A 22,537-nucleotide genomic window follows, 5' to 3' on the forward strand; every position below is an offset into this window, starting at 1 on the left:
GGCCTTCCCTTTGCAGGCAGGCTTGGTGTGCACGTCCTTGTTTTCGGCCTCTGCCTCGCAGCAGCCCAGGCTGCTCACCCCACGCCATGCGTGTCTCCTCGTGTTAGGAGTGTCGGTCTATGTGTCTGTCTCCCTCCACGCTGTTAGCTCAGCAGGCAGGGTCCCATCCTGTCCCCGGGGCCTGGTGCCCTGCGCATGGCAGAGAATCACTCCTGTCTCTCTTTTCTTTGCCAAAATCTAGAGCCAGCAGACTCTGCTGCTGTATGGGTTTGGCACAGACAGACTGCGTCAGGCACTTTGTGTGGCTAGCTCGTTTCGCCGCTCGGTTGCCAGCGTTTAGAACAGTGCCTGGCACACAGCAAGTCGGTAGATGTGCGAATCCTCTAGGGACAGAAACTAGGGCCGTGCGGTGTCTGATGGGCAGCAAACTCAAGGTTAGTTTTTCTTGCTTCCCCGTGCATTTCTCTGTGGTGTGGGGCAGGTGACGTGGCTGAGGGCCCTGTATGTGTTGCTGACTGTCTGGCCATCCACAACTGCTCATGGTCATTTCCAGACTCTGTGTTCTTTACATTTTGGGTTTTGTGCCGCCCCCGCCCCCCCCCCCCCCGCCTCTTTCCTGACTGTATTTGATGGTTGCCTAAGAAAGTTATTTTTCACTTGCTGGTGCTTCTCAGTCATCAGAAATAGAACCTGAGTCACCCTAATTCCTCCTTGGATCTCACCCCAGACCAAACGAACGGTCACCAAGGTCTGCTGGCTTTTGGCCCGGAGCCCTTCCGGGGCCTCCAGTCTCCTCGCTGACCGTCCTCCCCGCCTCAGGTCTAGCTTTCTAGGCACTTTAAGCCACAGCCCTTGGATTGGTCACTCCACTTCTCAACTAGGCCCAAGGACTCCCTTTCACAGACAGGTGTCGAATGCAAAGGTGACCTGTCACTTTCCTCCTGAGCATCCCCCCGTGGCCTGCTTGCCCCTGCCTCAGACTGGATTGTTGCCTCTGGGCCGCTGGTCTGCATGCTTGTGCCCACTTGTCTCCTGGCTCCTTTGGGGCAGGCAGCTGTTTCTTCCTAGCCCCTTGCATGCCCTGAGCCCGCCTGCCAGCTCTCTCTGCAGGGCCGCCACTCACCGTGGAGGCCGCTGGTGAATGTCTGTGTGGTGAAAATACCTGCGCAGGACCTTCGTTACTCCAGTAGCTTCTGATACTTGAAGCGAGGTTCTGATGGATGGGAACAGGATGTGTACTCGGAGAGAAGAAGGTGTGGGACCTCGGGCCCAGAACCTATGGGGAGCTCTAGGGGCCACAGAGGTGGGTGTGCATCAGGCCACTAAGTTTTATAGATGCGTGTTTATGTGTTTGGAGAATTTCCAGAGGCAAGCCAGTCCAGCACTTCCCTGTGTCTGCAGAATCCCAGACTCGGGTCAGCAGGACTGTGATGCTCACTGGCCCTGGCTGGACTCCACGGCGATGCCGAGGCACCCTCTTCACGTGTGCCCAGCTGTGCCAGCCGCTGCCAGGGCACCGAGGATCTCTTCTGGTCCTCCCGCCAGACGCCGGGGTGGGGCCGCCATCTCACTGCAGATGAGGAGAAAGAGGCTCCAGCACATGAGGGAAGTTGTCCAAGGCCGGCTGGCCGTTACCCGAGTCCCTTAGACCTCTGCGCTCCAGCCCTGGTCATATGGCTCGGGCTGACTTCTTGGCTGCTGGTCCTCCAGCTTGCCCCCCTGCCCTGGCCCAGAGTCTTCTGAACTAAAACCTCCAGTCCTGCTGGGGATGACGTGTCCCGGTGGGAGACACAGAAGTCGGGGGTAGATCTGACCCTGTGCACCCCGTTCTCTCTGCTCCTGCCTTGCTGTGTCCCTTGGGTAACCGGCGGCACTCAGACCCTTCTGCTGCAGCGGCTGGGGGAGGGGGCAGAATGGATAAGATCCCACCTAAGCAGGACGTACAGCCGGACTTCCGAGTGAGGGCTTCCTTGTTCAGCACCTTGGAGGCCAGTGGGGGCCGTGCTGGCTGTTCGTGACGGTGTGGGGGAAGTCTGTCCTTCCGTGTCAGGAGACGGAGGGGGCAGCCCAGTTCTTGCTGTCTGCAGTTCGGTGGGCTGCCTGCTGTGTCCTGGCGCAGAGGGCCTGAGAAGGTATAATGGAGGCCATGGCACAGTGGGCTTTCACTCTAATGGATGCTTTTTCCCAAGACGGGGGGCTGCCGTGCCTGTGTCCCCATTTGAAAAGGAGTGCGCTCTCTCCCGTGAAGACCTGTGATTGCTATGAAGTACTGGGTTGGGTGGTCCATGGCCCACGGCCCGAAGCTTTTACGGCCGCCTTACTGCTGTGCCTGGTGCTTCCAGGCTGCCACGGGGGCTGGTTAAAGCTGAGGGCTGAGATCCCCACAGCAGGCAGATTCTCGTCTCGTTTTCTCTCCTGATTCCTGGGCTTGTGCTGTTGTGGGGTGCCCAGCCAGACTTCGGGGATCAGAGTTGAGTAAGGTGAGGCTCTTCCCTTGAGCAGCTGAGTGTCTGAAAGGGGAACAGCGAGGTGAATAGACAACAGAAGTTGGCAGAAGGGCCAAACCCATGCAGCAGGGGCGGGGAGGACCACGTGTCTGTGGAGTACATCCTGGTGGGCTTCCTGAGGAGGGGGCCTGAGCTCCACATCTAAGGGTGACTTGGCATTTGTGTGTGTGGAGAGAAGGTGAGATAGGCATTTCCTTCATGATGGTTGGGGCACAAGCCTGCAGGTGCGGTCAGGTAGCGAGAACAAGGGTCGCATGGAAGACAAAGGCCTCGTGTCCCTCACGTGCTTCTTTTCATGGCTGTCCCTCCACGGGGTCACTGCCGGAAGCAGGTGCTTCCCTGGCTTTCCTTCGGAGCAAGACAGCTGGGATGATGGGAGAAGGCCTGAGGGGATGAGAAAAGCAGAAGTGATGCGTATGGAATGAGCGTGGGCTGGTAAGTTCCAGAAACTGCTGTCTTAGCAGTGTGGAGTGAATTGGTGCCAGAGTCCCAGAATACAATCCCTTATCCGTCTGCTGTTCTGACAACTGTTCTGAGCTTTTTATTAATGTGGCTGATAACACTTTACTCTCTGGGGTGTTCTGAGATTTAATTAGTTCTTGGGCAGTTTAGAATAGGTACTTGAGAATATTAGCGCAGCGTTAATTATAAATGAGTGCATATGAGTTAATTTCTTCAAATGTCTGATTGCTTGTACACTTAACTCTTCACCAGCCCTTTGCTGAGTCCGCCTGCCCGGCCTGTAGGGACTCTTGGAAGGCCTGTGGGGAACTCAGCGATACAAACGCGGACATGGATCCCACTGCTGAGAGTGTGGGGTCGGAAAATGGAACAGCGTCCCTCCCAGAGGCTCCCCTCCGAGATAGGAGGGGATGGGGAGCAAGGAACAAGGAGATCTTTCATCAAGGGGGCTCAGTTTTTCTTTGTAAGGTCAGAGGAGCTCATCAGAGGTATGGGTGTGTGTGTGTGGTGTGTAGTCAGGGGCTGAGGAAAATAGGAATATTTTCGAGCTTCTGCCGTGGGTCATTCATGATTCGTGAGAAGTGCTGAGTGTGTAGGCGCTGTCCGGCTGCCGGGCACGCGGTTGTTGTTGGTGATGTGATAGCGGGGAAGACAGTTCGTGCAGCAAAGTTGTTCGGAGCTTCAGGGTCCAGGCTGAATAATCTTAGCACTTCGAGGTAAGTGTGAGGAGCCCCTGTAGATATCACAACGAAGTCTGAAGGGCACGTGGAGAAGCTGCGGGGGAGGCAGCCTGGGAGGGCAGGGTGGTGGTCAGGGACCGCTTGGGCTGAGGTTGGAAGGCCACATGGGCCTTGGATTCTGAGGAGGGGGGTGGAAGTGGAGGGGAGGGGCGGGGAGGGGCAGGGGGATGGGGAGGAGAGTGCCAGCCCTGGCAGAGGCATCAGCCTCCCTTAAGGCTCCGTGGCCATATGTGGTCACTGGGACATGGTGCGGTGGTCTTGATGAGGGTCCACGTATCTGAATTCAGCAGTCGCCTTGGAAGTGGAGGTAGGCAGCCGTATTCGAGAGCTCTGATTGCCAGGGCCCGGGCAGAGGTTGGAGTGGGTGGGAAGCAAGAGGGAGCAGGCGCTGGTGTTGGCCCGGGTGCTGGGGCAGAGGATGGGCCCTGCCAGTCTTGAGAAGCCAAGGAAGAAGCAGGTTGGGGGAAGAGAGGACTTGTTACTTCTGGTCGCGTGTGGACTTAGGGGGCCTGTGGGTGTCCAAAGGGTTGTTATCTGCATGGAATCGAGCCCTAGGCTTGGGGCCACCCTAAGTTGAGGGCCCCAGTGGATGGGGCACCCACTGGGCAGAGGTTCCCGAGGCCCCTGCTGCTGAGCGTCCGGAGGGACAGGGAGAGCAGGAGGCTGCCTCTAAGGGGGAGCGGGACAGGCAGGCTGGGAGATGAAAGGAGTGGAAGCTGGGATGGGGCCGCTGGTCTTGGGAATGTGGCTCATGCCGACCTGCCGACGAGATGGGGGTTGGGAAGTGGAGTCATCTCGGGGTGACTGGAAGGGTCATGGATGTGGGCAGGAAGCACATGGCGTGCTTGAATTGGCAGCTTGAGGGTTGAGTAAGGGGATCCTTTATTAAAGGTTTAGGTCCTCTGGGAAACTGGACGGCGGGGACACGAGATGTTGCTAACGCCCTGGGTATAGAGGCAGTGGGGAGAGCGGTTTCCAGAGCGCCAAGGGCCAGTGGGGGATAGAGCATGAAGCAAGCTCAGAAGAGTCAGCAGGTGGGGAGCCTGGGGTGGACCGCCCCTGCCCCGTCTCCTGCTGCTGCCGCCAGTGGCCAGACCCCAGGGAGGCGTGAGGGTAGGGGAGCTCCCGTGGGAGCCACACAGCTGGGTGGAGGTGGGGGGCTACAGGGGACTTCCTGGAACACTGCGGGGCTCTGGGCTGTTGCTCATTGCCCTTAGAATGGAACAGGTGTTTGGTCTCCACCCCTGAAGCGACTCCGCCCCTGGTTTTGTAGTCCGAGCACCTTCCTGCCTATGCAGGCCCCAGGCCCGGTGGTAGACGTGGGGCGGGAGGCGGGGTCCTCAGCCCTGCGGCCGCGCACACCCATCTGTGAACCTGTGCTCTTGCTGCAGGCTCCGCATTCCGCTTTGTGCCGTGCCATTGCTCTTAAACTCCGTCTTTTCAAAAGGAGATGAAACGTAAGGAGCTCCGATCGCGTGCTGGGCTTCAAGAGCAATAACGCACGGATGTCAAGAAATTAAAAGTCATAATTCCCAGAATGTCAGTGAGTCGGCGGAATGCACGGGCCGGGGGCTGGGGGAGGCCGGCGCTCGGGCAGCTCTCTTGTCTGGGTTCACAGCAGACCGAGATGCGAGGTACGGGAAGCCCAGCCCCAGGCCCGAGGTGGACGTCAGCCCCACGGCCGCACACGCATCCCGGGGGCGATGGTGCCTGCTTTGCCGAGCTCGCAGCATCTCACTCCGCACGTGCAGACCGCACACTCAGACAGCTCCGACCCACGCCGCTCACGCAGCCGGCCTCTGCCGTGGCCGCTCAGCGCGACCATCTGGTTGGAGTGTAGTTGACCCGGCCCTGCCTCGGGCACCCTCACTCGCCCGTGTTCAAGCTGTTCTCGGGGCCCTTCAGAGGTGCTTGCGGGGCAGCGTGGCAAGGGGGACCCCAGCGGCTTTAACCAGAGAAGTCACGGCCCTTTACCGATTGTTTATGTTGAAACTGCTTACATGATTCAGTTGAAAAGTGCTCTAGGGCTAAAAGCATCGCAGAAGCGCGCTGCTAGGCAGTGAGGGTCACACTGGGATTCTGTGACGGGACATGGTGTGAAGCGGGTGACCTCAGGCCCCTCCCTCAGGCGGGTTTCTGCTGTCCATCTCACCAAAATCACATCCTGTTTTCTGCTGGATCAGGGGCCTTTTCTAGAGCTCAGTGGAGATATCTTAGTCTTCTAGTACAATGTGAAGACAAAATGCTGCCTTAAAATTAATTGTGTGATTATCACCCGTACACAAAGCAAGATATTGGGACAATGGTTTCCCTTAAGAAGAGCGTGTAGAAGCCTTGAGGGGTGACCCAGGCGCTCCATTCCCCCAGTTCCCGCCAGCAGCTTTGTTTTCCACACGGGCTGCTGGTCCCTCAGAGACACTGGCTGGCTGGCCGCTCCTCTCAGGCACGCTGTGTAGGCCCAGGGCGTCAGCTGGGCAGCCTCTGAAACACGGCCGAGTGGGTTATCCCAGCGTGGTTGCGTCAGCCTGGTGTCAGCATCCTGCCGTCGCCGAAGAGCCACCTGTAGTTCGCCTTGTGTATTGCCAGAGACCTTCGTCTGTCTCAGTGCAGGGAACATGTCGGCCTTTCCCTGAGTGACCGGAACCCAGACTGGTTTTCTTCACTGCCCAAGAATTGCCTCCCCCTGGCAGGGAGCATGGCTGGAGAGCAGGAGTGCAGGGTGGGCCACTGACCAGCCCCGGTGGGATTGTAAGTGCTCGGCCCCGGGTGCTGGGGGCTGGTGTGGCGATCAGGGTGGCCAGCTGTGTGGCCGATGGCGCAGTGCGTGTTAGTGTGGCCAGCAGGTGGGGGGCATGGGCTGCTGTTGGGAGCAGATGGCCTCTTGCTGCCCGCAGGGCCTCGACAGAGGGTCCCCTGAGCAATGCCAGCCTGCCCCCCTTTGGCCTTCTGCATCGACGGCCCCTGTTAGAGGGCAGTGGGCTAGAGGAAAGAAGTTGTTCAGGGGCAGTGTTTGCGCGCCGAGGTACGTGAGCGCCTGTCACCCAGCTGTTTTCTCCAGGGACAGAGCAGAGGGGTGGCCATGCAGATCACTTCTGGGCCATCTGTCCTCTCAGCCATGGAACCTGGGGGTTCAGGTGGGTCCTGTATGTGGACTCAGTGTAAACTTCTCTTCTGTGCCCAGCAGAGGCAGGAGAGGGCAGTGGGAAGCCCTCGCTCTAACACAGCCGGACGCGGATGTGATGTTGGGTCTGTTGCCTACCGGGGGAGGGTCTCTCGGTCCTCTTGCCTCTCCCCCTCACTGAGCCCGATCTTTAGGACGCGCTGAGAGACAGAGCAACTTCATAAGGGCCCGGGGACCGAAGGAGCGGGTGACGTGTGTAGCATGCTAAGGGTTGGGGCCCTGGTCCGTGGGTGAGCTTCCGAGCTCTCTGGGGTTAGAGTGGGCTGGTTCTTCCCTGGGTCCCCACAGCCAGGCACCCAGGGGGCCTCCATTCTTTCTCTGTTTAATGAAAGGCTGACTTTCCCGCCTGCTGAAATGTGAGGTCCTGGCGCCTCACCACTTGACCGAGTCCCTAGTTTTCCTGCAGAGTGGACTAAACCCTGCCGTGCTTCACGGCACTCCCATCACTGCGGGGAACAGACAGGACCGAGCCAGCAAGTAAGTAAATAAGCCGCGTCTCAGTGACTGTCCTCATCAGTAGGAATGATTGTGTGAGTTATGTTTGTTAGATCAGAACTGGAGCGCTCAAGTCCACACTGAACATTTGGACCTGCCCAGCCTCCAAGTGCCCGATTACCTTCTAACGTACTGTGTAATTTACCTGTTTGTCATGTTTTAAAGATACTGAACGTCCCTACTAGCAGTACATTCCAGGAGGCAGGGATCTTTCTCTTTTTGGTACATGCAGTGTCCCCAACGCCTAGGACGGTGCCTGGCCCTCCATAAGGGTCTGTGGAACAAACTGTGACTAGTAGAGAACCAGTACATCCTTAGTCCTTTGATAATATGAAGGAAATATTTATTTCTTTTGTGCAAAATGGTGTTTGGTTTAAGAAGGACGGACTCTGAGAAATAGGAGAGAGAAATAGGAGGAGAGTGAGACGTCAGTTTACAAAGAGAATGTTTTATTAAGTGGTAGAAAATTACTGTTGAACTTGCTATTATAGAGAAATTCTGTTTTCAGAAGAGCAGTGCTTGACATGAATACTTAACCAGAGCGAGGAGGGTAAGCGGCAAGCAGGCTGGCAAACTGAAGAGACAGGCTTTGAAGTCAGACCCGCAGTTGCCTTGGCCCTTCCGAGTCACAGCCAAGTAGACTCCTGGAAATAAAGTGAACGCCAGAGCCTGGTGGTTTAATTGGCCTCGGGTTCCAATAGTGTTGTGTCTGGAGCGAGCGTGGCCAAAGGACGGACAGTCGTGGGAGAGTTTGGGTGGCAGATGTGGACGGAGGGCCGGGACTTCACAGGGGAGGGTCCTTAGGAGGTCAGCGCCGATTATTACCGCCACGGACTAGACACCAGATGCCCCCCGCCCCCCGCCAGCCTTGCTGCAGAATTGCCATGCATGTCCCATCCAGAAGCTCGGGGGAGGAGGCTGGAGTGGAGGGAGACGGGAGACTTGAGCAGCAGCAGCCTGGGGAGGAGGCGGGGAGACGCTCAGGTGTGCGTCAAGCCGTCCTCTTCTGTTGCCACCTTTGCCCAAGGTGAGGAGGGGCTGGTCTGGTCACCCCGGGGTGTGGCTGTCTGCACAACACACTTGACCTTGCGTTTCCTGGAAGGCTCGCGGCAGTGGGTTTGCGCGTGGTGGTCACGGTCGAGATAGTTGAGGCTGCCTATGGTTTATTCTTTAAAGCCAACTTAGTAAGTCAGAGCTCAGGGGCTCTCACTGGTGTCCAGGCCAGACAGTTCCCCAGCAGGTCACCTCAAGCCGTCTGTGGGGAATAGGGAGAGGTCTGTGTTCCCAGACTGGTTGCCCGCATAGACCGCTTGCCTTTGAGTTGGGGGGGTGGGTGGTCACGGCCTGAGGACAGGCAGCTGTGCAGTGACTCCCTACCACCATCTGCCCCTCCGTCTTTAGGATCACGGAGGATCACGGACTCCATGGTGGTCCCTGGACTTTCTTTGCTGTTGCTTTCCTGGCCTCCTGCTGTGTCATTGCCCAAGACTTTTGAAATTGTAATTGTTGCTAATGCTGGCGGAGCTAGTTGTGTTAGGTGTTTGCTCACTTGGCATGGCAGGGGTGTTAAACGTCTTAAAAGCAAAGCCAAATCCAAAGCAGGATATCTTGGGAAGGATTCAGGTCCTCTCAGCGGAGGAGGAGGGCTGTGTTCCTTGCAGGAACGTGTGGGTGAGAGTCTCCCTCTCATTGCTCTCCACGGAAGGCTGAGCTCTTGTCCCGGATGGAACCTGTTCTGAGAGGGATGTTAGAAGGACAGACCAAAAGATGCCAAGGGGGCAGGGCTGGGGAAGTTTGTGCCTCAAGATCGCCTCTGGCTACCGACTCTGTTTCTTCTACAGGAGCCTGCTGTGGTCTGAGTGTTTGTGTCCCCTGTTCCCTTCCTCCCCTGGCACAGATTCCTGTGCTGAACTCCTGATCCCCAAGATGATGGTATCGAAAGGAGGACTGTTTGGGAGATGATTGGGTCTGGAGGGCAGAGCCCTCGTGAATGAGGTTAGCGTCCTCATCAAAGAGGCCCCAAGTACCCCCTCACCCCGTCCTCCACGTGAGGACATATGAGATGGTGCCAAGAACCAGGAAGCCGACTCTCACCTGGCCCCAGGTCTGCCTCAGTCCCGGAATTCCAGCCTCCAGAGCCGTGGGGAACAGACCTCCGGTGTTTGCAAGCCCCCCGGTCTGTGGCAATCTATGGCAGCCACCCGAGCTGACTCAGACCATGTGGTCAGGGTGTACTGTGAAGGCAGGTGGGTGAGAGGAGTCTTAAGGGCATGGGGCAGTGTGACAGGTGTTCCCGGGACAGGGTGGAGATGATGGGCGTTTCATGTGTGTGGGGAATTGCATGTGAACTGTGTCATTTCATCTTCAAAGCCGTCTTTGTGGCCCGTGCCATTATTTTATTTTTTTCTGAGGGATTTTATGGAGGTGAAGCAGTTTTCCAAAGTCCCACTGGAAGTGGTCGAGTGGAGTCCGTCCCCAGGCCCCCCAACTCTGGGGTGCAGAATGTCCCCACCGCCTCTGTCCTGTGTCCTCCAGCAGGCCCGTTGTGGCTCGCCAGCAGCCTTGTGCAGGGCACACACCGGCACCCGCCATGGAGCTGTTAGATTTCGGATGGAAAAAGAAACCAGGAGGAATGCAGGTGTTAGCTGGGATGAGGTGGAAAGTTTAAAAGTCAGTAACTCAGCAGAAGCAGAAGAGTATCTACAGCGTGTCCGGGCAGGTGCGATCAGCAAGCCTCGGGAAAGCACGCACCGGCAGGACCTCGGGGCTGAGCCCACGAGACCTTTCAGTAGAGAAGAGACGTCTTCGAAGAGTACAGAGATGGGTCCGGTGAGGATGCGGGGAAAATCAGGCGCAAGCAGAGCCGGTCAGGTGTCCACGTGGGAGTGAGTACAAAATCACCAGCAAGGCTTTTCTTCAGCTCTTCTTTTCCCTTTCCCTCCATTCTCCCTCCTTTCCAAGGACAGATGTCGAACACCTACTGTGTGGTCCTGCCACGGCGGGGCATGAAGACTCGGTAGTCGGTAGTCGTGCCGGCTGTGGGAGAGCCAGGGGGACCATCAGGAGCTTGGCTTGCAGGAGCGCTGTAGACGACCCCTCATTTCTCCACGCCGATGCCTGTGTTTGTAGCCCAGAGTCTCTGGGTGGCGTCGAGGGTCACTGTGGGCTGTGTCTGCCCGTCTTTCTTTACCCTCTCAGCTCTCATGCTTCGTGTTCTACCTGGAACGATTTGCTGCTCCCTGAACGCACACGCTGCTTTTCCCGTGGGAGCTTTGTTCTGTCCATGGTGCTCCCTTGCTGAAGGGACCACGTCACACCATCTCGGAGAATCATTTCCAAGGCTGCTGAGGACAATGCTTGCCACGTGGTGCCTGAGGCAGCGGGAAAACTTTGCACAGAGACTGCAGAAACTCTGGAGAAGGGAGTGCAGCTGAGTGGGCTGCGGTTCCACGTTGCATGAGGCCACGGAGAATCGAGGCAGGTTGTATATTTGGGGCAGTCTTTAATGGAAAGCGTCTTAGCATCTGTTCCCTGGATGTGGCCATGGCCGTGGACAGTTTCTGGGTGATCCCAGGAGGCAGGAGTGAAGGATTGACAGGGAGGTGAGGCAGGGAGGGAGGAGAGCTGAGGCTTCGTTACTGGCTCATGGCTACCGTCAGCAGAGGTTCGACTCTTCCAGGATCTTGAAGCTTCAGAATGGCTTCCAGAATTGTCTCCCAGGTCAGGAGTCTAGAACGGTTACGTGCTGCTCCCATCCCTTATCGATGGAGGCTCGGCCCCCATCCTATTGAGCCGTCTTCACTTCTGGGCTTAGCGGGGACCCCGAAGGGCACCATGTGCAGCAGAGGTGGGATGCTGGAGGGCATGGTCAGTGTGAGCTGTCCCCTGGAGCTGCTGCCGAGGTCGGGGGTGCGCAAGGGCTGGGGGGGACACAGCCAGAGCCTCACTGGCATTTCTGTGAGGGGGGTGGTCAGGACTGCACAAAGCATGAACTGGACTCTCAGGCTGTCCGGGAGGGAGGGAGGTACAGAGTGGTCTGTCGCCCAGTGTCTTGTTCAGAGTTTCCCTTTACTGTCCCCATTGCTCATTCCCCCGGCCTCTCTTGTCCCTGCCCCCTGTTTTCCACGGTTGGGCTCCTCCAGCGAAGCGCCATCTCCCTGTGAGTCAGCCGAGAGTTCAGAGACGCAGAGGCTGCCCGGTCTGACTCCCAGGTGGCGCAGTCTTCCCCACAGCGTCACAGACGGGGTCTGAAGCTTCCTTGAAAACTGTCCTTGGAGACGCATCACTAAAGACTACCCATCTCTCCTTGGACAGCTTTCACTGCTGGAAATTTCTTTCTCTGGCTGAAACCTGTCATGACTTGTGCCCATTGGTTGCAGCCGGGTTTCTCTGAGCACAGCACAGCGGGTCTTTTCACCTAGGACAGGCCCTTTCTGTGCTCCAGGCTTGTGCTAGGCATGCAAATAACACGAAGACGTGGGCCCACCCTCCAGGAGATCACGGCGCGGTGAGGCGTCTGAATAGAAAGTTGCAAAGCAACGTGAGAAGCCCAACCACTGCTACGGTGATCCGTTGGCGCGTGCGTCTACGTGCATAAATCTATGTGCCTTTGTCTTTCGGAAAGGCAGGGTGCGTGGGAATGAGGGTGTTGTGTGCAAGGTGAATGTCCTGGGTGTTTGGTCAGCTTGTCACCCAGGGTCGTTCTAGCCCCGGGAGTGAGCAGATGAGTTGTGCTGGGCGCGTGTGTGGGAGGCTTGGCCTTGACGGTTCAGGGGTCCTGGGAGAGAGGATTTATGGCAGATCCCAAGAGGGCTTTATCTAGTACTATCTCCTTACGGAGACAGGAGGGAAGCCATGGAAGGGCTTTAAAGGGGGCCGGGACAGGGGCATGTTTGAATTTTGAACTGACTCACCCTTGGGTCAGGCCCGAGAGTGGTTGGGAGAGTGTGATAGTCAGGACAACGTAGCAGAGACACCAGCTGCACGTGTGTTTGAGCATGAGGATGGCTGTTCTTTTGGGTAACGGAGTCTCAGGACCGGCGGTTCCCGGGTGGGTTCAGTGGTGTAGCTGCCTTCAGGATCCCGGGGTCCACCTTTCTCTTGGAGACCCTCAAGGCATTGACTCATCTTTCACTTTGATCTCTTGTAGTTTCTGGGTGTTTATCTCAGTTCCATGCAGTGGACATGGTAAAGTCCGGTGGAAGAAGAGGGGGTTTCTTTCTTCTTAGGGAGGAAAACTGCTCCCAGAAGCCCCCTGGCCGCTTTCAGCTTGACCCCATTCACTGCACTGAGGGTCTGTAGCCCCAGCTGCCAGGTGGGGGGTGGGGGCTGGGACGGGGCAGCATGCTCTGTCCCTGCAGCCGGACAGGCACCACCCTTGAGGAGGCACGGGCACCCGCAGTGGGTTCCGTGGCTGAAGCGTGAGCCCTGTGGGCGGAGAGGTCATTCTCACCCCATCTCCTCTTCTCCACCCTGGGACAGCTCCGGCTCTTCCAGACCTTTCTTGCTCCTGTCCACCACCCGCACGCAGCCTGCTCTTCAGCACCTTCCTAACTGACATACGATGCCTACAGCAAGGTCAAGGTCCCGTTTGTCCAGGGCCTGGCTGCGAGATCCCTGCTGATGACGCGGACTGCCTCCGTGTGGGTGCAGAGTTAAAGCCGTCTGGCTTTAAACCTGGGTTCAGCTCACGGCAAGCTCAAATTCTCAGGGCCCTGGTTTTTTTTCTTTTCTTTCTTTCTTCTTTTTTTTTAATGTGAACGTATCTATTCCTGCTTGTCGCCCACATACTTAATTGTATACCTGGGTGAGTTCTTTTTTAAAGTGGAACGTCATTTTGAACAAAAGCAAAAAAGAATCCCTCAACATGTTGTTTCTACCTCTTCAGAGCGTCCAGTATATTCTACTGTAAGTGCTTATGCGTGCGTACCACCCACTGTCTAGGCCCCGTGAAGAATTCTGTGACTCAGGCAACGTATAGACTTCTTGAGATGTTTCTACTATAGTCACCACAAGATGATATAAAAAAATTCTCCCTTCCTCTCTCTCTGCCTGCCTCTCTTGTGATTTCTCTCTGTCAAATAAATAAATCTTTAAAAAAAAAAAAAAAAAAGGGGCGCCTGGGTGGCTCAGTGGGTTAAGCCGCTGCCTTCAGCTCAGGTCATGATCTCGGGGTCCTGGGATCGAGTCCCACATCGGGCTCTCTGCTCCGCGGAGAGCCTGCTTCCCTTCCTCTCTCTCTGCCTGCCTCTCTTGTGATTTCTCTCTGTCAAATAAATAAATCTTTAAAAAAAAAAAAAAAAAAAAAAAAAAAAAAAAAAAAAAATTCCCCCATTAGGCCTAGTGCAACTCCAGCCTCACAGAACGTGAGCCCCGGCGGCGACTTTGCAGGTCACTTTTTCTGCCCTCTTCTTCAGCTCTGCAGGACTTGTCATGTTCCTCAAAGGATGGACCTATGTGGTGGTCCTTGACTTTCCCCTTTGGCCTTGGAGAGTAGTAATGCACTGTCCATCTGATTCATGCTCTCATCTGCTAACTTTTCTATTCAGTTCAGTGTTAACATGTTTCATGCTCACCCTGATTACCTCAGGACCCTTTCCAGCAATTAAATTCTCTAAGACTGTTTCCACCGGGTCTGCATGTGTCGTAGGCACCCCCTGATTACGGTGACAAGCACCAGAAGACGTCATCGGTGGAACACCGAACGTTAGTGTATGTTTTGATCAATCCTCCCCATTAGCCACTTGTTTTCCTAGCCTCATCTTGAGAGAACCTTCCTCCCACCAGGACACCTCCCAGAGAATTTGTGCTTCTTCATTTTATCTTGTCCCCGCCCAGGAGTGGTCCGTTATTGTGCGGGTCTGGCCGTAGGCAGACCTGAATCTTGTAAGCACAGACTTCCCGAGTTGCCGCAGGCACTCTCCCTTTGGTTCCTCCAGTCTTCTCTAGCTTCTGCCTTATTGCTGCGCGGTTCCAACTTCAACTGTGGGATGCACCCGCTTCCCGCCAGTGCTCTCTGAACCCCGCTGTCCGTCCGCCCAGCTGCGTGTCCCCCACTGCCCTATAATGCTATAATGAATGGTTCCTTCTGCTTGTCTGACGTTCCAAAGAGGTGACTCTTGGGCAGTTTCTTTCAGGTTTGTGGTTGTGATTCTAAGACAGAAAACGCCTTTCCTCTTCCTCCCCTGTATTTCCTTGGGAATCTGGAGCAGCTGGCATTCAAGAGATACTTGCACGTGTATTCTTCCCTTTCTGGTCTTGGAGTGTTTCTTAGCCCTCAGGCCACTGCCCCGTCTAGCCACGTGAAGTTAGCATTGTTCCTTCTGTGGCTGACACGTCCATTCTTTTGTGTGCTGAAATGTCTTTTGAACCCACTGGTGGCACGGGTTCGAAGCACGGACGTAGGGTCGCCCTCTCCCACATGACACGTTCCAGCGGTTCACCCCTGCCTCCCACAGCGGCCGGGGAGGGCTGTGGGTCAGGGCAGCCTCCCATGTTGTGCTTGGCTCTCCCATTGTTTTAAGATTTTTTTTAGATGAGGGTCAACCTTGAAAAATCAGAAAGTTTCATTAAAAAAACAAAGTCTGAATTTCCTGTCCTCTTTGAACAGTCAAGAGATCCAGTGACTTTGTTCTCAGCCCTGACAGGGCGTCCCTAACTGGCACCGGGGCCTGTGCTTTGTCCCTGGAGCCCCACCCAGCGGCTTTGCCCACCCACGTTACTAGCCTGGTGTCCGCGAGCTCTGCACTGAGAGATGGAGGGCCCCCGGCTCTCCGGGGCCCTCAGGCTCTCTAGGAACGAGCTCTTCCTCCCTGCCCTGGTTCTATGTCTACCTCCCGCGTCTCTGTGAAGCTGTTGCTATGCAGCAGGCAGAACCGATGGTTTTCGATTCTTCCGTCACTCCTCGTTTCTGTTGGCGCACAGCTGACTGTCCTTGCCCGTCTCTCCCACCAGACTGCAGGGTTTTGAGGATGGGGTCTGTGTCTGCACCTTATCAGCCTTTATAGCCACCGTGGAAGGTAGCTAGTGGTTGTGCCTTGAATGGTTCTTCCTGGGCTGTAAATCTCGGAGACCATATCTTCCGTGGTGGCTCCGTGATCTGGCAGGCTTCGAGAGACCCAGGGGCAGAGTTATGCCCGCTGTGGCAATGCCCCGAAGGTGGCCCGTGGCGGCGGTGCGGGAACTACTTACTGAATCAGACGGGAGCCCAAAGAACCAAAGACAATGCCGAAAGTGAGAGGCCGTCACAGCAGCGAGGACTGGCATGTATATGTCACACATAGATACGTCTTTTACTGTCCCTTGAATAGGTCATGTGCAATCTCCAATTCCGTCACTGATCTAAAAGGACACTTTATGCATCTAGGTACTGTTTGCTCTTTAGGTGATGAATCTGATCTTGAACTGGAAAGGAAGTATAAGGAAGATGATCGAGAAAAGACCCCCAGGAGGCCGCGGACACAGAGGACAGAGAAAGTCCAGAAGATCTCCTCAGGAAAGGAGGCCGGGCAGGTTTCCGGAGTGAAGAAACCCATCATAAGTGTGGTTTTAACGGCCCACGAAGCCATTCCAGGTGACCACAGCAAGCAGGAAGGGGCAAAAGAGGCATCTTTTAATGAGTCTGTACTAGGCAGCCCGATAGTTTGGGCCCTGTGGTCCCGGGCAGCTGGCTCACCGTCGGGGTCCCGTGCTGGCTACCCATTTGTGTGACACCGTGGCGGGCCCGTTCCTGCAGGCCTGTTGTGGATAGCACCCCGGGGGTGGGGGGTGGGTCCTATTGCTGCCAGAGGCCCGATCGGCACGTTTCTTTCCTCTGCTCCCCTGGCCCAGCCCGTGTCCTGGGGGTGCCCTCCCCTTACTGCCCTCAGTGGTGGGGCCCCTGTGGGAGACAGACCTGCTCCGACCAGATGGATACCCCTGGTCCCCAGAACCCGCACTCTCATGGTCCCTCTGCCCATCTTTGGTAGGCTTATCACATATTTTATAATATCGGAGACTTCGGTCTCCCTTTCCTCTCACATAAAATAGAGTGGAGATATTATACTACCTTTTTAAAAAAGGTCTTTCAGGAAGGGATACTTTAGACAAAAAGCAGTTTATGATAGCAGGTTCCAAAGTAATATGATGGTTTTTTCCCTATCCACTTGGTGTGATAGTTGTCAAATAATATTTAAAATCAAGTGCAGGATTTTAAGATTTTAAGAGCAGCTACAGCTTTAAAGAACCTCTTTTCAATGATAATAGCGGTCGCTCCTTATTCAAAGTGGAAATGCCGGTGAGTGCCTCTTTATACTCAGTGCAGCGTAGGATGATCAGTACGAAATAAGGCATGGAAAAACACGTGTCTAGAACTTTCTGGAAAGTTGCTGTGTCTGCCCCAGCCTACCTCAGGGCAGTGTCGGTCCAGGAAGCAAAACCATGGAGAGGGAGCGGCTGTTGTTCTTTGCTGTCCCTAGAGGTTAGCAGTAACGTCTTTAAAATTGATGGCCGTCCTTTGAGCTTTCTGTAAGTGGGGGCAAATGTGTAATTGATTCCTCTGCTATTCTAGGAATGGGGTAGTTCGGAGCCTTTGCTCTGATGCACGTGTGTGTGCTCGTGTCCACTGCTATACAAGGTCTCCGATCATTCACATCCTAGAAGTGCACAAGCAGCAGGACCTTTGAGTTTTTCCACTCCACACCCTTCATCTGCTAGGGTGGAAACAGGCCCCTCGATGGTAAGGTCATGTCGTATGTGGGACTGGACCCCTGACAGCTGGGATTCCTGTTCACAGCTGAAGCCACTGCTCCGTAATCTTGTGATGCGGTTTTCCATTTACTCAGAGTGGGACACCGGTGCCTGTGGAAACCTGGGAGTACACAGGTGTATATATGTCCCCGTCTTCTGTGTTTTTTTTCCTTAATAGATCAAGTGAAAATTACCCCAGAAGGATTTTTGTTTGTTTTTTTAAAGATTTATTTATTTACTTTAGATAGAGAGGGCAGGAGGGGCTAATCTCAAGCAGACTCCATGCTGAGTGCAGAGCCCGATGCAGGACTCTGTCTCACCACCCTGAGATCGTGACCCGAGCTGAAACGGAGACTCGGGCGCTCAACCAACTGCACCACTCAGGAGGCCCAGAAGGACCTTCTGCTAGATTCCCTTGCCCTTCCCCTCCGCAAACACACACAGACACAGAAGTTAAATGTGTGAACTGCAGGAAAACCCATACCTTTACAGGGCCCCACACTGTGAAGACACACACTTCTGGAACTCTGCTCCTGTGTGTGTGTGGGGGGGGGGGGTCGGAGGCCCCCGTGGTGCCTCTTTAATGTGGGGTGCCTTGTACCTTCATCTCAGGTGCTACCAAGATCGTTCCGGTGGAGGCCGGGCCCCCGGAGACAGGTGCCGCCAACCCCGAGGCCACCATGGCTGACCTGGCGCCTCGGAGAGGGTACCAGGAGTATGCCATTCAGCAGACACCGTACGAACAGCCCATGAAGTCCAGCAGGTAACGTGTCTGTCTGTCTGTGTGCCTCCCGCCGGAGCTGGACTCCAGTGACGGCCGTAGCGGGCCAGAGGACCAGCGTGTTAGTTTGTCGGGACTCTGTTTGCAAACTTGTGGAGGACATTGGTTTCTTGATTTAATCTAGGAGTCAGACCCTCCGTTACGGCTGTTCTGTGTTGACTGAGCCTGTATCGCTTCTATGAAACGCATGGCAGGTCCATACGCTTTTGGAACTGAGAACCAGTTGGCTTCATGAAGACGGAGCATTTTATTTAGGCGAATGTGTGTTCAAACTTCGATACAAAGAGGCATAAACAAAGGTGTTAGTAAATGCGCTGATTTTTAAAGCTGAACATATATGAGAAGAAAAATCCCCTGCCCTCCATACTTTTAAAAGTAACACAAGCATCTTGAAGAAAGTTCCAGCACTCCAGATGATGTAGGAGTAAAGTCATGCATAGTTCTTCTAGAGGTCACTATTATGGATAGTTTGGTCATGGGCCACCATAACTTTTTCATGATACACTAAAATATAGCCTTTTAATTTTGTTACTGTTTTCTAATACGAAATAGCAAATGCACTGTTAGCAATTTTTTTTTTTTTTTTTTTTTTTGAGAATCTTTTCCAGTACCTGTTTTTTAACAAGCGTTTGCTATGGGATGGCTGCACTATAGTTTCCATAGCTGGTGTTTTTTGATGGACGGTGCCTCTCTCAAGGTTCTACCGCCTTGGTCTTTCTGTACCTCTTCACGACTTCCTGTGGCAGAAATTGCTAGAGTTGAAATTGCTGTCTCAAAGGATATGAAGACTTAAAACTAATCAGCACATTGGGTCAGTCAACACCCTGTAGTGAATGAGTAATTAATCTTCCACACCTTCCCCAGGGTCTCCGTCTCAGCTGTGATCAGTGCTGCCCAGGTGGCTTAGCAAACTGATCGTCTGAGCTCTGCAAACATTTTCCCAGCTGAGAGGAAAGACAATGAAAATGCCAGTTGCCGGTGGGGTTCACCTGTTTCTTGCAGAGGGGAAATGAGCTGTTTTTGAAGAGAGCATAGCTTTTGGTGCCAAACAGACCTGGCTTGGCTCTAGACTCTTCTACTAGGGCTCAGCTCAATAGATTAAATGCCTGTTATGTGCCAGGCACTGGGGAGGAGAGCGAACAGGACAGACGCGGGTGTCGTCTGGATGAAGTTTTACTCTATTATATTTGACACAAGTGGGTTTGCCTCTGAGCTTCTGTTATACCAGGCGTAAGATTGTCTCTCGTACACTCTGACTTCTTTTAGTGGTGAGAATAAATGATAAAATATATGTCATGGGGATGCTTCGTTAATTTGTAGCCTCAACCCTGTATGCTTGCAGCTATGAGCAACGGAATTTATTGATGAAGTTGTAAAAATAGTCATTCCTTTGGCAAAACTGTCATGGAATTAAATTTGAAGATATTCTGGTCTCCAGTTGTTTTGTAGACCTTAGGTAACTATCCGCGCACTCTTCCAGGGTCTGCTGGGGACAGATTCGGCTAACTGGTCATCTGGGAAACTGGCAAATAGACAGAGTATCCAAACAGCTGATTTAGGCTGTATTCCAGTTGTCATGCGTTCTGCCAATATTTTATAGTACCAGTTACAAAATAGGAAAGAGACTTTATTGTGCACGATGATTTTGCTTTGTAAAATGCAGATACAAATTTCTAGGTTACATCCACATACCAGGTAGGCTCTCACACAGATAGCACATGAACTGATTTTATGGAAAATTTGGGAAGTCCAGGAAATTATAAGAATAAGCACCATCTGTAATCTCACTACTGTATTAGAGTCACTGTTAATATTTTTAATGTATCTCTTTCCAGCCCTTTTTTTTTATGAAATTGGGTTTATATTTTATAATGCAGTTTTGTGTCTTGCTCTTATTACGTAGTCACATTGCATGTACGTTCCTGTATTACTCTCACGGTCCTTCTGTAGTGACCTGTTTCGTTGTGATGAGGACGCTCTCTGATCCACACGGTTCCTCACACCATAGCCGGTGAAGTCTGGTACGACGCCTGTCTGTTTGTGCCCTTCAAGGCCTCAAGGTGTTAGGAGAACTCGGCCTGAGGGACCTCCTGGGGCTTCCACTTCTCAGCTTTGCCTACTCATCCCCTGCCTGTGGTCTCGGCTCCAGCAGGTGCCCCCGCCCTCTGGGCCCCTTGTACTTCCCTGCTGTCTCCTTGCAGGTGCCTCTTCCTCCTTCTGGATGCTTCCTCTGTCCCTGGCTTGCTTAACTCCTAATTGTCCTTAGCCGTTGCTCAAATGTTCAGTGCTCAGGACAGCCCACCCTGCCCCTGAGACTGATCAGTCTGCGCTGGTCTGGGTTCAGAAAGCATCATCCTGTCTTTTCCCATCCCCACAGGGAGGTTGTGGTCCTTACCTGCCCTTTTCTATGGTGGTTATCTGGCCCATCCCTTCCTCTGGAAGGTGGGCTCCGAGAGAGCATGAGTTGTGTTTGTTTTTGTCTCTGTTGTGTCCCCAGCGCCTGGAGTCCTTTCTTAAATGAGTGACAGAAGTAGAAAAAATAAACGTGCAAGCAAACTAGTTCCTTATCTTGGGATCTGCCTGGAACTTTCCATTCTTAACAATGCTGTGAGAAGTTGTACACTGAGCACTTTTGTTCCAATTTCGTGTGCTTATCTTCCAGTAGATTCCCAGACTGCGGATAACCACATCAAGGGTCTGACCTTTAAGAGCTCTGTCTGATCCCTTTCTAAAATGCAGGGGCGAGAGTGGCTCTCTCCCTGCAGGGGAGCTCCCGGAGTGAAATGACACAGCAGTCCTGTGGACACTTTGCGCAGTTCACGGTCATCGCGAGCCAGGCTGGCGCCTGACGGCCCGGTGCAGGCTGCTCAGCATCTTCATCACATTCGTTATCCTTGGCGGGAAACAGGGCACTGCGGGCTTTTTCAGGTATTTGCGTAATGATACAAAAAAAATAAATGAGAGCAAGAGATTCTCCTAAGACCATTTAGATCTCGCATTAGAGGAGAAAATACCGTGATTTGTTTATTTAATTAACATTCTGAATCCAGGGTTTCTTTCTCCACTCTTCTTTACACCAGTGAAATCTATCACCTTCTGGGTTTCTTTGTCATTTGAGAAAGATCCAAATTAGTTTCCTGAAATTAGCCTTGGGTTTAGCATGCAGGCATAGTACTGACTTTCAGATTTGAATATTTTAATTACATTATGTGAACGGTACCCTCTGGTGTTTATGAACTACAATCGATTTAAGTATTTTTAATTTAAAGACAAGGCAGTGCGTGTTGATCAAATACAGTTGTATGGATAGCGCCATAAATACAGACTTCGCAGTTATGGTGGGTGCAGCTTAATGGTGTCTGATTAACAGTGCGAAGTGGTGATCATTGTTTCCGAGGACCTTCGTGGACAACCTGGACACGTGTCCAGAGGGAGCAGTTACGGAGGAGAGGAAGCCTCACCGGCCTGTCTGGCCCGTCTGCCAATTCCTGTCCCTGCTGCCTGCTGCAGTACTTTGGTGACGGTCATTCTTGATTCCAGAAACAAGGCAGGGCTGGTCTGGGGCACTGGGAGCCCCGTACAGGGGATCTTCTCCCTGTGTGCGGTCATACCAGGGAGGGCAGTGGCGGGCGTGGTGTTTGCAGGCCTTAGAGAGGATGAGGAGCTGTGTGCAGGCTCTGGAGGCTCAGTCCACTTGAGGTCCAGTCCTGGCTTCACTGCTTACCCATTGTATAACCTCGGGCAGAGACTCTGTTTTGTCATCCTTACAATGGGTGTAACAGTAGGGCTGTGAATAAATACGTAGCATGGGCTTGGCCTACCGCCTGCTCAGTAATTGTGAGCTGTTCCGAGCATCTCGTACATGTTGCCATATTGAAAGAGAAAGGATCCACAGGCAGACCATGCTTTTATTCTCTATCACAGACACAAAGTCTGACACAGTGCCTGAAACACATCGGCAGGTACTCACCAAGGACAGTCACTGATAAGTCACTTACGAGGTTAACACACGACCGTTGAACAGTAGCCCTCTTTGCCCTGTGTGAGCGCTGAACTAGCTGTGGGGAAGGGGGAGGACGATGGAGACTGGGACATCAGCTCGGTTACTGATGATGTTGCGGGGGACATGGCGGGATGCAGTCAACACATGCCCCTCCGCCCCACAGTCCTTGACTGCTGCTGGCCAGACCCGCGCGTGCCTGCCTAGCTGAACACGTGCCCCCTACCTCTGCTCACCGGCAGACCCTTTGTCACCAGAAGGGCAGACGCAGAGCTCAGCGCACCACGGCCAGGTCTCCAGTCAGACAGGCCAGTTCACTTGCCCTGGGAGGACATGGGGATGTGGTTCTTTCACTGATGAGTGGCAGCAAAGGGCAGTGGGGTCCCCCTGACAGCTGGTTGAAGGAGCAGGCATGTGTGGATCGTTACAGCTGTGGAACAGACCCGAGCAGATCACATCTGGTCTGACAGAGCCATCGAGCTCATTCCGTGACGACTGTCACGTAGCCAGAATACGTCCGGGTCAGCTTTGGGGTGCAGCTGGTTGTTGTGTACGTTGTGAATGACGCCTCCCTCTTCCCTCTCTCTCTCCTCTTGCCTCCTCCTCCTTTCCCTGCAAGCCTCGACTCAGCTCTCAGCGTTGCCC

The 22,537-nt window shown here is 53.9% G+C and overlaps 1 protein-coding gene across 4 annotated transcripts in view; it reads left to right on the top strand.

Moving 5' to 3' along the window:
• Positions 1-22,537, top strand: part of ZFAT (zinc finger and AT-hook domain containing) — a 180,627-nt gene that overhangs the window by 49,741 nt on the left and 108,349 nt on the right. For all 4 annotated transcript variants that reach the window (XM_046026441.1, XM_046026467.1, XM_046026449.1 and 1 more), the window contains 2 exons: positions 15,769-15,957; positions 17,724-17,874. In XM_046026441.1, coding sequence (XP_045882397.1) covers positions 15,769-15,957; positions 17,724-17,874 — 340 coding nt within the window. The remainder of the gene's footprint in view (positions 1-15,768; positions 15,958-17,723; positions 17,875-22,537) is intronic.

This window comes from Meles meles, chromosome 1 (assembly GCF_922984935.1).
Source record: "Meles meles chromosome 1, mMelMel3.1 paternal haplotype, whole genome shotgun sequence".
In the NCBI taxonomy this organism is placed as follows: domain Eukaryota; kingdom Metazoa; phylum Chordata; class Mammalia; order Carnivora; family Mustelidae; genus Meles; species Meles meles.